This window comes from Mustela nigripes, chromosome X (genome assembly GCF_022355385.1).
Source record: "Mustela nigripes isolate SB6536 chromosome X, MUSNIG.SB6536, whole genome shotgun sequence".
Classification (NCBI taxonomy): Eukaryota; Metazoa; Chordata; class Mammalia; order Carnivora; family Mustelidae; genus Mustela; species Mustela nigripes.
In genome coordinates, this window is record NC_081575.1 from 19,137,935 (window position 1) to 19,152,488 (window position 14,554).

Here is a 14,554-nt window from a genome sequence, read left to right on the forward strand (position 1 = left end):
TGCAATTAATTTTGATTTTCCTTTCCCTACACACTCTCTCCTTCTCTAAACTGTCCTCTTCCAAATCCCATAATTAACTGATGTGCTGATTGGGCAGTTGTCTGATTGGACACATTGGAATCTCACACAGACTCCGATCTAAAAATTACCAGACCTCTGAAAGGGGTCAATTTTTTCATACATGGGTATTTAATATGTGTAACTCTAATTGTAATCTCCCCCATCTTCAGTTTTTGTTTTCTTTTAAAACAGAAACCTGAACTACTATGAGCCTGAATTAGAGGGACAGGTGGATTGCCAGCTCTAGAAGTGGCCTCTGAGCCCTGTCCCTGAGGATCTGTGCCCAGGATAGCATAACTAATGGCAGAGAGAGAAGGTCATTTTCTTCTTGGTTGGAAACCCTCCCTTTAGACTTAGATCATAACCTGGCTTTTCAATATGAAACAAATAAGAAATTTTACCAAAAAGTTCTAGGGGACACACATGGCCCTGAATGATCTGACTTCTATCCAGGTCTCTAGCCTCATTTCCAGCCACTCTCCACACATCTTGTGCTGCCATAGATTGCAATTCTTTGCCCTGTATTTCCCCCCCAAAAGTGAATCACAGAGTGGAACATCAGGGAGACACCAGATGGGCGAAGCAGGCAGAAGTTTTGCAGTAGGAAGCCTTATAGGTGCCCTCACCAGGCCAAATGATAGGGATACTTGAGTCTGGGGAACTTAGATGGAGAACCTCCTAAGTGCTGCCAGTCAGAAATCACTGTTTTCTCCACTATGCTCCCATAATGCTTTGACAGTGAGTCTTTGAAAGTGTACCATGATCTGCATTATATTATACTGATCTGTGAATGGCATACATTTCCCACTAGATCATAGTCTTGAAGAGAGTTCTATCTTTATTTTCTCATCTTTCTCATCACTTTTTATAATGCTTTGGTACAACTGGGCTGAATACAAGTGTTTTACTTGTCTGAAAAGAAGGATGATGGGATGAGACCCAAGAGAGTATCCATTTGAGTCCTATTCAGATTCCCCCCGCTCCTCATTACTGTCCTGTCTCCACCCGCACCATCATCACCAACTGAAATCCCAGATACTATTGTAAAGAGATATTAAAAAAAATGATTACTTTGAGGCTAACCAAGAGTTCTATATTAAGATTTAGCTCACAGTTATCGAATATTCATTTGACTGATAAGGAGATGGAGACTCAAATAACTCTCAGCAGCTTGCCAAATGTCACACGATTACCTGGCTAGTAAATGGCTCTGCCAGGACTGAAATTCAAGCCCCCGATACAAAGTCAAATTCTCTTTCCACAAACACTAGAACATTTATATTAACTCTTCTCACTTTCTACTTTATAGTTCGAATACACCTAGTTGCTTAACCAGTAACATTTTCTGTGCACCATCAGTCAGGAAGAAGCTAAATATTCTGAATACATGAGGTTCATTTTATGTACATCTTTGTCTCGCTGTCTATTTACACCTTTATTTTATATGATGTTTTCCAGTGTGTTTGTATATGTATATATTCAGGTATCTGGCACACTCATGTATTTATACACATGGGCATTTATTTTTTATTTATGCATTTATGTATTTATCTTACTTGTAGGGCTATGAAGCTCTTACTCCCAATGCTATTGGAAGAGATCATATCAATTAATTATACTTTAATTTCCTACAGTATTTCTGAGGATTTCAGCTTCAACCTGGTGTTGAATTTCAACTGAAAGACCCCTCCCCCCCCCCCCCTCCAGCTCTTAAGCTTCTTCGGGAGAGGACAGAGAGAGCAGTTGTGTGCAGAACCAAAGAGCTGAGCTCTGGAAACACCTCAAAGCCAACAGAAGCCTCAGCTACGAGAGCAGGAAAATAAGAAACAAAAACTACCTAAGCTTAAAAGAGAATGAGAAAAATGATGACAACAAGCAAAAAGTACTGCGGTGCTGCAGAGGAACCACGGACCTCAGGGATCAAGACATACAGCTGGCCTGGAAGAGTGAGCAGCAGGCAGAAACCAAAGAAAAGGCCAACAGGAGGGGGCTGATGTTTACCACCTGGAAAGTGATACAGGACCATGTGAGCATTTTAAAAGGCAGGCAGGTAAAGCTCATCAAAGACTATAGGACACTGATGAATGAGGTCACAGGGCTTAAAGAAACCCTCAAGAAAGGAAAATTACAGAATAAATATCATGGAAGAGAGAACTGGTCCAAATGAAGACCAAATTGAGCTTCAGTCTCAAAAGTCTAAAACTTTAAGCAAACAGCTCTTCACAGTACAAGAAAAGGTAAAGGATCTCGAAAACACATCAAAGAGTTATAATATTCATGTATCTGGCATCCCTGAAGGTACAGAGAATGAGAGCAACCTTAAAAACATTATTAAGGAAATTACTGGAAAAGGTTGTTGAGAGCTAAGCATAGAATTCAGCTTACATATAAAAAGAATTTACAGGTCCCTACTCAAATACAACTCTCAAAGTAACAGTCCAAAACACATAATTGTACATTATGATTTTAAAAGATTTTATTTATGTATTTGTGAGAGAGTGAAAGCTATGTATTTGAGAGTGAGAGCTAGAGAGAGAGAGAGAGCACACAAGCAGAGGGGCAGAGGGAGAGGGAGAAGCAGACTTCCCACTGAGCAGAGAGCCTGACACAGGGCTCCATCCCAGGATTCTGGGATCATGATCTGAGCTAAAGGCAGACACAACCGACTAAGTCACCCAGTTACCCCTACTTGTACAGTTCTTAAACCTGGAAGAAAAAGAAATAATCTTGCAAGTTGCTAAAAAAAAAAATGGTGAGTTGATTTCCAATAAGGTGAAGAAGGGGTTGACGCTTCCCTGTGCCTTGCTTACAGTGGAAGAGAGAGAAAGTTGGAGCAACATCTACTACCAGATGAAGGTCTGGGATCTAAAGCCCTGAGTGAACCATCCAGCCACCTATTTGAGGATGAAAGAAGAATCTTTGATCATCAAGATGGCTTTAAGTCATTTGTCAGCCGAACTCTGCAACTCTTGGTTTTACTGGAAACACCTGCAGCCCAGGGACAGGGTGCTCCTGGAGATAAGTGGACTAAACTGATTTACAAAGCCAAGTTCCTTAATAGAATGTGGATCTTAGTTGGGTGATTAATTGCATTTTTGCCAGCGTAGTTGTGAAAAACCAAGTAACAAATGTAATGTTGACCAAGTTGAGTGTAGCTAGCTAGCTAGCTAGCTATTCTGTGTGAGAAGAGTAAAAATGAAAAAGGAGAAGAATGAAAGAGAGATACGTGGGGGAGACGATGTGAACATAGTAAGATAATAATTTGGTGGAATAGGGAGACTCTGGAATCTGATGGTTAAAATAGGAAAAATAATTTTATTGTAAATACAAAAGCAATAAACTGTATTAACAGACTTATTTACAGAGTCTTCCATCCTCTCTGCTAAGGGTACTTGGACCTTTCAGAAAATTTGACAGGATCCTAGAGCACAAAACAAGTAGAACTGGAAAAGATGCCTGCACATTGAAATGATTGCCTATAAACTGGTATTTTTAGAAACAGATTGTAAACAGTGGGTGATGTTGCCATGATGTGTTTTTAAATTGCTAATTTGTGTTGCTCTTGCCGTTTACACATCTCCATTTAACTTTAATTATATAATTGGTTAATCATACAATAAATGGGAGTAAAAGAACCCTATTGTTAACTTCTTCACTTTCCTTTGGACAAGTGATTAAAAGCTCCCAAACAGCAGGCCCTCCCCTCTTCCTCCTCCTCCCCAACTCATGAAAATGCCTACAATTTGGACAGACTCGGAGGCAAGATAGGCTTGGAAGCAGAAAAAAAGCTTTTCTGGCACCGGCACTTCTAAGTATGCTGCCTATGTCAGACCGAAACTCATAGAGGCCGCTCTGCCTGCCCATACCAGCCAGTGGGGCTGGGCCCACCTCTTTCCTTCTGGGGCCATCAACTTCATCCAACACCAGAAAAGGGGACACTGAAATACTTTGCAGCCTACCCTCAGAGACCGCCTTTGTTTTATCCATCTATCCCTGAAACCCTACTCCCATGTACCCAGACACTCACAACGTATAAGCTCACATGCATCTTCTCTCTGTTCCTCATATAAATAAAAGGCAACTTGTGACACTAGGAGGATTATGGTAGGGAACACTGGGTCAGTAGTTTACCTTTTTGGTGAATGTTACGTAGACCAAACAGAACCTTGTGGCCCTGCTAGATTGGAACATGACAAAACCTCATTTTCTCTATCCACCCATTAACCTTAAGTTAAATTCAACTGGGTAATCACACAGTTGGTTTGCTTTGTGACAGGCACTGGGAGCCTGATCGTGCAGGCCTCTTTGCCTTCTGGCTCACAATGCCTCGTGACTCCCAATGTGTGCTCTGATTAAATGTTTCAGTTCTGGTTCATCACTTATATTTGATTTATTCTAGGAATCTTCCCTCAAGGTCCTGAAAACACCCTCAGTTATAGCTTCTGGAAGTGACTTAGTGCCCCAAACTGTGCCTGTAGCAATTGAAATGCTTGATAAAGGATACGTTGAAACTCAAGTTGTGGGCAGGCGTCAGCTTCCATTTCTACCACCAAAACGAGGTGCCTCCCACCTCCAGAGCTCAAACCTCAACCAGGTCTTGCTGAGGGAACCTAATCTGTCTTCTTGGGTCTCCCCACTGTCCCAGACCACCACTTGAATTGCTTACTCATCTACTTCACATACCCTCTCCCTTGTAGAAGAGGGTGATGGTTGAGGGGTTACTAGGGAGGGAAAGGGGTGCTAAAATATTAGCAACCTTCTGAACACACCGAATACTCAAAAGGTCTGGCACAGTCCTTAGGTGGTTTGCCACAGCAGTGAAGTGGCGGATGGGCGGAGGGGGCCACAATGCTCATGGCTGTCTTGAGGGTGTAAGAAAATTGTCAGGATTCTTGATAGCTCCTGTTTGCCAGTGAGAATCACTGTCTTAAAACATAAAACTGAAAGTGGTTTGCTTGTAAATGTTTAACAAACATTCTGGCAGAAAAAAAAAAAACTGATTTGTAGCATTTGCTTATTCAGTCCTGTAAATTCTCTGGCCCTAGCCAATTTTAAGATGCCAAAATAATATTACTGAATGCTGGGTTGGGATGAGGTGTACGCATTCAGCTCTCCTGAGCCAAGGCTAGCCAGTTCCATTACGTCACTGGGAAGAGGTCAGTTTTGCCCTGTGTTTCTCCTGCCTGGACTACTGTAAGTTGGATTTAACTTGAAAAAGATTTCTTCTTCCTACACTGCACTCAGTTATGGAAAAAGACTCCCAAACCACCCTGTGTGCAGTATCAGGCCCTTGATGCCTTTCCTTTTTCTTGTCCCGCCCTCTTGAAGTTTTCCTAGCACTCTTCTGGTTCTCACTACGCTTTTGTAAGAGAGTTGCTCTTTTCTTCTAAACTGAGAGTTTTGGGAGCTTAGAAAAGTCTTTCTTATAAATTACATTAGTCCCACCTCTACACTCAACCACACAATTTACTTCAATGTATATAGTATGACTCAATACAATATTATGTTTAACAGTTGTCTCATAATCCATAAGAAGTGATTCTGAAGCTTTGGCAAAAGAAACCCTATTCAAGCCCCCATGTTCAAGATGTGAAAGTGAGAAGGGGTATGGCTCTGGAATATTTTCTGGTTATCTCACCTGCCCCAGGATGGTGAGGCTGGGAGGTCCCATACAAGCCCTCTCATATCCATCTGGCCAGCTTAAGGGGATGGAGGGCTGGGGGGGTGGGGTCTGATCTTTAGGAATGAAACTGATCATTCCTAAAACATTCCATGAAAGAGAATTGCTTAGTACCAGCCAACTCTAACCAACCAGGAGATAATCCCAGATTTCTTGGGTGCAAGTGTGTGTGTGTGTGTGTGTGTGTGTGTAAGATTCAGAGTCACAGAGCCAATGGATTCCTGACAGGGGAAAGTCAACAGAGCCAAAGTCAAGAACTCTATCCTAGCTAAGTCTCAGCCCTAGAGTTGCTTGGCCCCTATCACTAGCTTTAAAATATTAGGTTACTCAAGTTTTCTCTAGAAAGTCGTCCAGAGACTGTTTCTCTTTCTGCAGGCAGGCTGTAAGATTCAAGACCCACAGAGGGAGCCTAGAGATGAAACCTCTCCCATCTCAAGTGCCAGCTATCGTTTGAATGAGTTCGCGTCTAAGAAACCTGAATAATAAGTCCCTTCAATATTTCATGGTGTCCCAGAACAACAGGTAAGGGTGAATCATGTTCTTACCTACAGAGTCCCAAGACCTTTTGCAGGCTTCCACAGCCAATTTTAGTGGGGGAATCTGACTCTAGTTTCAGGTTGCTGGTCCAAAGCACAAGCTTTTTAGCCCAAGGACTTGCAAAGAGCAGGGCGACACTATCATTGCCTTTTTCCTACATTATTAACAGCACATTTGATTGGTGCTTTTCTATTTTACTAAGTAAAATCTGGTTTTTCAATTTTTTTATTTTATTATGTTATGTTAGTCACCATACAGTAGTACATCATTAGTTTTTGGTGTAGTATTCTGTGATTCATTGTTTGTGTATAACACCCAGTGCTCCAAGCAATACATGCTCTCTTTAATACCCATCACTGGGCTTTTATTAATTAATTATGTTTAGTTTTTTTCATTCTAAACATCCAACGTAGAGGTAGCCTAGGGTAGTGGTTAAGAACATGGGATTGCAGGGCACCTGGGTGGCTCATTTGGTTGAGCGTCTGCCTTTGGCTCAGGTCATGATTTCAGGGTCCTGGAATGGAGTGTAGTCTTCAGTTGGGCTCACTTCTTCCTGTTCAGTGGGGAGTCTGCTTCTCCCTTTCCCTCTTGCCCTCCCCCCCCCACCACATACTCTCTCTCTCAAATAAATAAATATATTAATATTTTTTTTAAAAAAAGAACATGGGATTGCAGTACACAAATATACATGAATATTGAATCATTGTGTTGTACCCCTGAAACTAATATAATGTTGTATGTCAATTATACTTCATTAAAAAGAAAGCATGAAAGAGCTAAGAGGTTCACTTATTTTGCATAAAACTTTTTAGAAATCCTTTCTATATAAAACCGATTTATAGATATGTTAAAACCAAGACAAATAAGAACATGGGACTGTAAATACAGACTGGCTGGATGTGAATCCTAGCTCTGCCACTTGTTGGCTCTGTTGGCCTTGGGCAATTTGCTCAGCTGACTGTGTTTCAGTTTCTCCATCTGTAAAATGGGGCTGATAATGATAGCCATCCCATAGTGTTGTTATGGGGAGAAAATGAGTCAAGGTTTACGAAGTACTTAGTGCCTGGTACTATCATAGTGATTTCTATACACATGTTTTGAAAACTGGCACTGGTTATACTGACAGATAGTAACTATCACTACCAAGTTCCAAATGATCATCATGTTGAGCCAATTTTACCTTTCAGATGTTTCTGGGGCCTTTATTCCCCACTCCTTCACTGGCTCCACTGTCCTAGTTTAGGCACAGCAAACTGCTTGCAGCTCTCCAAGCCTTGCTGCTCTTTCCTATTGCAATCCTCTGGTTCTCATGGCACCTCCTCCCTTAGCTATCTTTTATGGGTTTTCCACCGCTGTTTATCCTTAGACTACAAACTCCTTAAGAGGAGAAACTAACGAATAAAAAGAAGAAATCAAAGAGCAGAAACTACCATTCTTTCTAAACCATCAGCTGGTAGGACAATGCATGGCACAAAGGAAATACTCAACAAATGTTTGTGGAATTAATGGAAGCTTGCTGTGGCCCAGGCACTCTAGAGTGGTTTACAGGGGGACTGTTTTTCAATACGACCCCAAACTCTGTGTACTCTGTGTATTATCCCCATTTTACAAATAAAAACTGAGTCTTGGAAAGTTTAAATAACCTGCTCCCCACAAAAAAACATCTATCTATATTCATATGGCTATGCTAATCCTTGGGGGATAATCTGCAGTTTCTAATGGTATGTAGGAACAATGGATGCCAGAAAGACACAACTGATCTCACGTGATGCACAAACAGATGATATTCAATTCATCTGTTAAAAAGAGCTGTTGCTTTATTTTTATGTGGTTTGCTCTTAAATTGCAATATTTTTTTCCTTTAGATAATTTGTAATCTTCTATCATTAAGTTGGCTCTTTCTTCCGATGGTCAGTTGATCTGCCAGTTTATTGGATGCTGCACTTTAATCCCATCATATGATATATGTCAGGAGCTTTGATTAGTATCTTATCGATACATTTCTCACTTCAAAAAGTCTTTCGTGACCAACTACATTTGGAAGGTTGTCTATGTCATTGAAAGCATGTTACTCTAGGACATGTGGGGAATGCTTTACAGATTAGTAACAGTACTGGTGGCAGCAGCTCCCATTTATTGAGCACCTACCAGGTACCGGGCATACTGTTAGAAGTTTGATTTGCATGATTCCAACAAAGCCCCATGCAACCTCTTCTGCTGTTTTCTTTTACAGATGGGGAAACTGGGACTCAGGCAAGTTTAACTCACTTTCTTCAGGTCACTCGGGCTATTGCATAGTGGAACCTGGACTGACATCTAGATTAGTATGTCTCTAAAGCCTGGGCTTTTATCCCAAGCTGGATTCTGGAGGCTGTCCAAGTCTCTTAACCCTCTCTGAGATTCAGTTTCCTCATCTGTAAAACTGAGGGAAGTAACACATTTCCTAGGGCTGCTAGGAAGATTAGAACTAATAGCTGCCCAGGGCCCAGAGGCATTTAAACCATGGTGGCCATGTTTATGCGTAAGTGGGCCATTAAATGGGCAGAGGAAGACCTGAGATCCTTTTAAAGGCATTGGAGATCTGCAGAGGAGGGATCTACAGCTTTGGCAGTCTGAAGAGCTGGCCCTCTCCCCTCCAGAATACAGTGACCCAGGGAAACTCACAGCGACCGGAGAGGGGGCAGGGGCCTGAATTTGGCTCCAGCAACCTCTGCAGGGAGTCAGGAGAGGCAGAGAGCTGGGAAGGGCATAGAAATCCGGGTCGTCAGAGGACTGCAGGTGTCAGGCAGAGTTGGGGTAGGTGGGCTTCCAGAGCCTGGCGGAGGGCGGGGACGAGGTTGGAGCGGACCAGAAAGCTGGCGGGGGAGAGAGAGAGGCGGGGCGCGGAGCCCTAGAGGCTGTCCTTAGACAGCTCTTCTCATGCCCGGCAGTTTGCTGCATCTGGGGGAGCTCACTGGAGAATCTCCAACGCCGGAGCGGGCCTGCAACTACCGTAAGTACCTACAAATGAGCGCATTGCCCAGTGGCTGAAGATTAAATACTATCCTTCAGATCCTAAACAAAACCCCGAAATAGTCTCCCTGCTGTAACTAATTGCAGCAAATCAAACTGCTCCCCAGTCTATCCCTCCCTTTCTCCGTCCCTCCACGGATCCAGCATTGCCTCGCTAAGAATCTCTGGGCACCGTAAATACCTTCCCTTTTCCTTCTCAGTCTTCCCTCCAAACCCCCAGCGAAGCATGTACCCGGCACCCTGCCGAGCCCAACCCCTTTGATTCTTGGAGCCCTCAGAGCTATGCAGGGGGCGAGCCATTAGACATTTCGGGTCTGTCACCCTCAAAAGCACTGCGGCGCTGCCTAGGGGTGGGGAAAGTGCTTGGGGTGGAGTGGAAGGGGAGGGTAAAAGGACTAGACTATGGAAGTTGGCGGTCGGGGTCGGGTTGTGAAAGGCCAAAAATGGGCGTCTCCAATTAACCTGAAGCTTGCTGTGGTTTCCCACAGTCCCTGGGCATAAGATTCATCTTCTGGGCTGGATGTAAATGGTACGGTTTCCTTAGCGACTGGAGAGTGGTTAGCCATGCTGAGAAGCCCCCTTCCCTCCTTCCACTCAAGTCCCCAGGAGAGGCAAAACCCTGGTTTAGGGGTCTAAGTGGCAAGCCTGGAATCTCAGCTGGCATTTCTGGGCAGAGTCCCAGGTTGAACCTTTCCCTTGGCAGTAGAACATGGCTTCACCAGTAAATCCTTGGGGGAACAAAGCAACAGGATAGAACTCAAACCCAGGCCTGGGCTAGGTCCATCCAAGGCAAGTGGGGGACGAGGAGATGAGGTGAAAGAGCATCTTTAGGGTCCTACACCAGGTTAATACCCCCTTGGGTAAGAAGAAAAATAGCCACCTTGTAATGAACTGTTTACCATGTGTCCTGTACATATATTATCTCTGATCCAACACAAAAACAATCCTAGGTAAGTATTACTCCCCAACTTTACAGATAAGAACATTTCAGCGAGGCTAATTTGAGCATCCAGAAATGCAAAAGGTAACTGTTTCCTTGGATCTCTGAAGGTCCACCTGTTCCCCACAGCCCAGATGTTTGAAAATGAATCTTCTTGGTTTTTTGCTCCACCATCCCACCCAGCGTTAGCCTTGGAGCAAACTCGAGGCTACAGTGCTGCTATCCGTTCTGGGAAGGGAGATCAGCCCTTTTCTGTTCTGGGGGCTGCCTTTACACCCACTCTACTGAGATAGGGTGAAACAGCCAAGATCTCAGACTCTGATATAGAGTTGGTGGAGGAGAGTTAGCTTGAGTTTGTGTGGTAGGGATACACTTTCCCTTGACAAAAGGATACTTTGGGTGCAGTGGTGGAGAAGAGGCAAGAAAGCCAAAAGGGTCTATCTAGTGTACATATAGCTAATAGTGATTTTTTTTGGAAAATGAAAAGGCTTCCCTGAATTCAGATATCTTTACCATATTTCCTTAGGACCAATGAACAAAAATGCTTATAAATTATGGGCAGCAAATACATCATTTACACCTTACATTAATTAACTCAAGTAGCTTGATGCTCCAACATCTACTTGAGATGGGGGTTTTGAGCTTTGGGGGGTAAGAGTTAAGAATGAGAGTAACATTGCATCTGAGGCAATCCACAGAAGGGGAAGCCTGGGTGATGTGAGATCAAAGGGATGAAGAAAGGTAAGAAAGGGGGTGTTTAAATTGGAGTTATTATATTAATGTCTGGTATTTAATCTTTTTTTTAAGATTTTATTTATTTATTTGACAGAGAGAAATCACAAGTAGTTGGAGAGGCAGGCAGAGAGAGAGAGAGACGGAAGCAGGCTCCCTGCTGAGCAGAGAGCCCAATGCGGGACTCGATCCCAGGACCCTGAGATCATGACCTGAGCCGAAGGCAGCGGCTTAACCCACTGAGCCACCCAGGAGCCCCGGTATTTAATCTTTTAACTTTGGACAGTTTCCTTGTCAGCAAAATGGGGATGGCAGGAAAGCCTCCTTTGCTAGGTTGTTGGAGGACACAGACCATATATATATATAAAATACAGGATCTGAAAAGATGACTCTCTACATCTCCCATCTCTCTCCGCCCAAGGGCTCCCCTCTGGCCTGGATTAGGTCACCCTCTGAGCCTCTGAGATTCCAGGGCTGTACAGACATTTCAACAGATCTGACATCTTAGATGCCAGCAAAGACCTTGGGTGCAAGGAGAAACAGGTGGAGAAAAGGGGCAAGGTAACCTTGTAGTACCTTTCATGCCTCTGAAGGAGTGGAAGGTAGGGTTGTCAAGTACTTTAGTGATCCAAACTAAACTTTGAGGGGCAGGACAAGTCTGCTGAGTAAAAACACCTCTGCATTTAGATTTCACCACCTGCTGAATGGCAAAGTCCTTCCAGACTTGAAGCGCACATTGAGCACCAGAGGCCCCATGACCCTGGACAGGCTGGGGAAACGTTCCGCCATGCTGTGGACATTCAGTGTCTTGCTCTTTTTCATTCGTGAGTACAAGGAAGCGGTGAGGGGCAGGTGACCCTGTCACAGGTACCCCTATGGTTGGGAACTTTGGGGAGGGAGAAAGAAGAGAGTATTGAGAATTGAGGGTTGGTGGGGTCAACATGGGGGCCCTTTTTAACCATTATCTCTCTTTTCAGGGCTGAGTCTGGGTATGACATCAATAGGTAAGTGAATCCTGCCACCTCAGGTACCTTCCTTCCTGGAAGTTCCAAGACATCAGCTGCCTCCATGGCCCTGGATATAACTACCTTGAGACCACAAAGATAATTCCCAGATTGAGCTGGTTGGGGACCAGAACCCCTCACTTGATGACTTGGTTTCCCACAGAAAGTAAAAAACTTTGATTCAGGTGGAATGGAAGCCAGACTTGCACTGCATTCTCCAACTCACTTGAATCCCTCAAACAAATATCCTAGGGGCCCTATCCCACCCCCCACATAAGCAGACCCTCTTATTCCCAAGGGAAGACAAAAAGAAGAATCTGGGTCAGGGCTAATTTTAAGGGACATTGCAAGGCACGTTATGGGAGGGAGAGGGTTGGACTGCTCATATCTTTGTGATCTTTGGGTATGACAGTGGTGCAATCTCAACCGGAGCTATGGATAGAGACCAACTACCCCCAGGCCCCTTGGGAGAACATCACACTTTGGTGCAAAAGCCCCTCTTGGATTTCAAGCAAGTTTCTGCTGCTGAAGGATAAGACACAGATGACTTGGATCCGCCCTTCCTCCAAGACCTTCCAAGTTTCATTCCCTATAGGTGCCCTTACTAAATCCAATGCAGGTCTCTACAGGTGCTGCTACTGGAAGGAGACAGGCTGGTCAGAGCCCAGTAAAGTTTTAGAGTTGGAGGCACCAGGTAAGAAGACAGTAATAGATAATCAAGAATAAACTCCAGCTCCTGAAATTCAAATCTTCCCAGAGCAATATTTGTTTCATTCATTCATTCATTCATTCATTCACCTTAAATGCATGAATGCATACATGCAAGCATTCCACAGTTAGTAAGTGCCTACTCTCTATTGGCAATGCAGATGAGGATGCAGTCTCTGGAACAGATCTAGAGAGCAAGTTCTCAACATAGGGGAGACCCCAGATAGGGGGAAGGGTGGTATATAAGGATTATTCCGAGAACTCTCATTTAAGTAGCGCTCTCCTCTCCTGCCCACCGAGCAGTGCTGTCCTTGCTCTACCTGAATTCCAGTTCATTCTCTCCTTCCAGGCCAGCTGCCCAAGCCCATCTTCTGGATCCAGGCTGAGACCTCCCCTCTTCCTGGATGTAATGTTAACATACTCTGCCATGGCTGGCTGCAGGATTTGGTGTTCATGCTGTTCAAAGAGGGATATGCAGAGCCCGTGGATTACCAAATCCCAACTGGGAGAGTGGCCATATTCTCCATTGCCAACATGACACCTGAAAGTGAAGGGGTTTACATGTGCCGCACTCATATCCAGATGCTCCCCACTCTGTGGTCAGAGCCGAGCAACCCCCTGAAGCTGATTGTTGCAGGTGGGTGTGGCTATGGCTGCTGGGGTCTGATGATTGTTGTCCCCGGAATCATGGCTGGATGAACCAGGGTTTCCGATTTTCCTTTCTTTAGCCAGGTCCTAGGCCCTGCAAGGCCTGTAAGCTAGAGTCATTTGATATTTTCTTGAGATGCAAATTAGAATCACACATGCTACCAGGCAGATGTGTAGAAGCCAATCACCTAGGCTCACTCAGGCTAGTGAGGGAGCCCAGTCAAAAGTCCAGCAGCTTCAGCTCGTCATAGCTCTGTTGTTCTCTACTTGTGGAATATCATGCTTTCATTCATTCATTTGACTAATATTTATTGAGCACCTACTATGTGCCAGGCACTGCCACTGCAGTCTTATAAACTGGTTTTTACATTTTAAATGCATTTTATTGTATCTGTGATTATTATTTTTAAGCGCAGAAAATAGAACTGTGCTAGTGTCAGTGGTAAACAAAAATTATAAAAAGTGATAGCTCGTATTTTAGAAATGGCTTTATACAAATTACTTTAGTCTTGTGTATGTAGAATGAGTAAGACAGTATCAAGATCTAGACACAGCAGAAATCTCCCCAAAATGTTCAAATGCCAGAGACACACTCCCACCCCAGTTTGCCCACGCTGTGGCCTGGATCCTTTAGAAATTTGCTTTAGTTCCTCCATCAGTCTAAATAGGTGCCACAGGAGATAACCTGGACTTAGAAGCAGTAATCTTGGTTTCTAGTTCCATCTCTGATACCTCTTTCCTGTGTGATCTTAAGCAAGTCACTTCACCTCTCTGTGCTTCGGTTCCCCCCACCACTCTAAAATGGGATAACAGTATCTATACAACCTACTGTATGATGCCTCTCTGTGCCTCAGTTTCCTGATGTACAAAATTGATATAATAATAATGCCTACCTCACAGGGTTGTTGTGAGGATTTGCCTAAATATAATATATGTACAGTGCCTGGCATATACATTCTCAATAAATGGTAGATGTTAATTTTATTAGTATAGCTTTTTATTGAGGATTGAATAACAAAAACTGTTTGAACAGTGTGTATGGATGTTTGTTGTATGAATGTCCTTCCTGAGTAGATTCCACTAACATACACTTTTGTGGTTAACTATTCACTGATATCCCTCACTTTGCTGAGAGGGACTGTGTCTTCTTTACTTGTACATCCTTAGACCTACATGATGCCTGACACATCCTAAATGCTCAGCGAGCGTATGACAGGGCTGTTCTTTCCAATA

The 14,554-nt window shown here is 43.7% G+C and overlaps 1 protein-coding gene across 1 annotated transcript in view; it reads left to right on the forward strand.

The window, feature by feature from the left end:
* The window catches only part of IGSF1 (immunoglobulin superfamily member 1), a 510,284-nt gene that overhangs the window by 484,589 nt on the left and 11,141 nt on the right, over positions 1-14,554 (forward strand). The window contains exons 2-7 of the mRNA XM_059386219.1: positions 6,116-6,262; positions 9,208-9,269; positions 11,649-11,785; positions 11,939-11,965; positions 12,378-12,659; positions 13,023-13,310. Of these exons, the coding sequence (XP_059242202.1) occupies positions 11,716-11,785; positions 11,939-11,965; positions 12,378-12,659; positions 13,023-13,310 (667 nt within the window). The 5' untranslated portion in view covers positions 6,116-6,262; positions 9,208-9,269; positions 11,649-11,715. The remainder of the gene's footprint in view (positions 1-6,115; positions 6,263-9,207; positions 9,270-11,648; positions 11,786-11,938; positions 11,966-12,377; positions 12,660-13,022; positions 13,311-14,554) is intronic.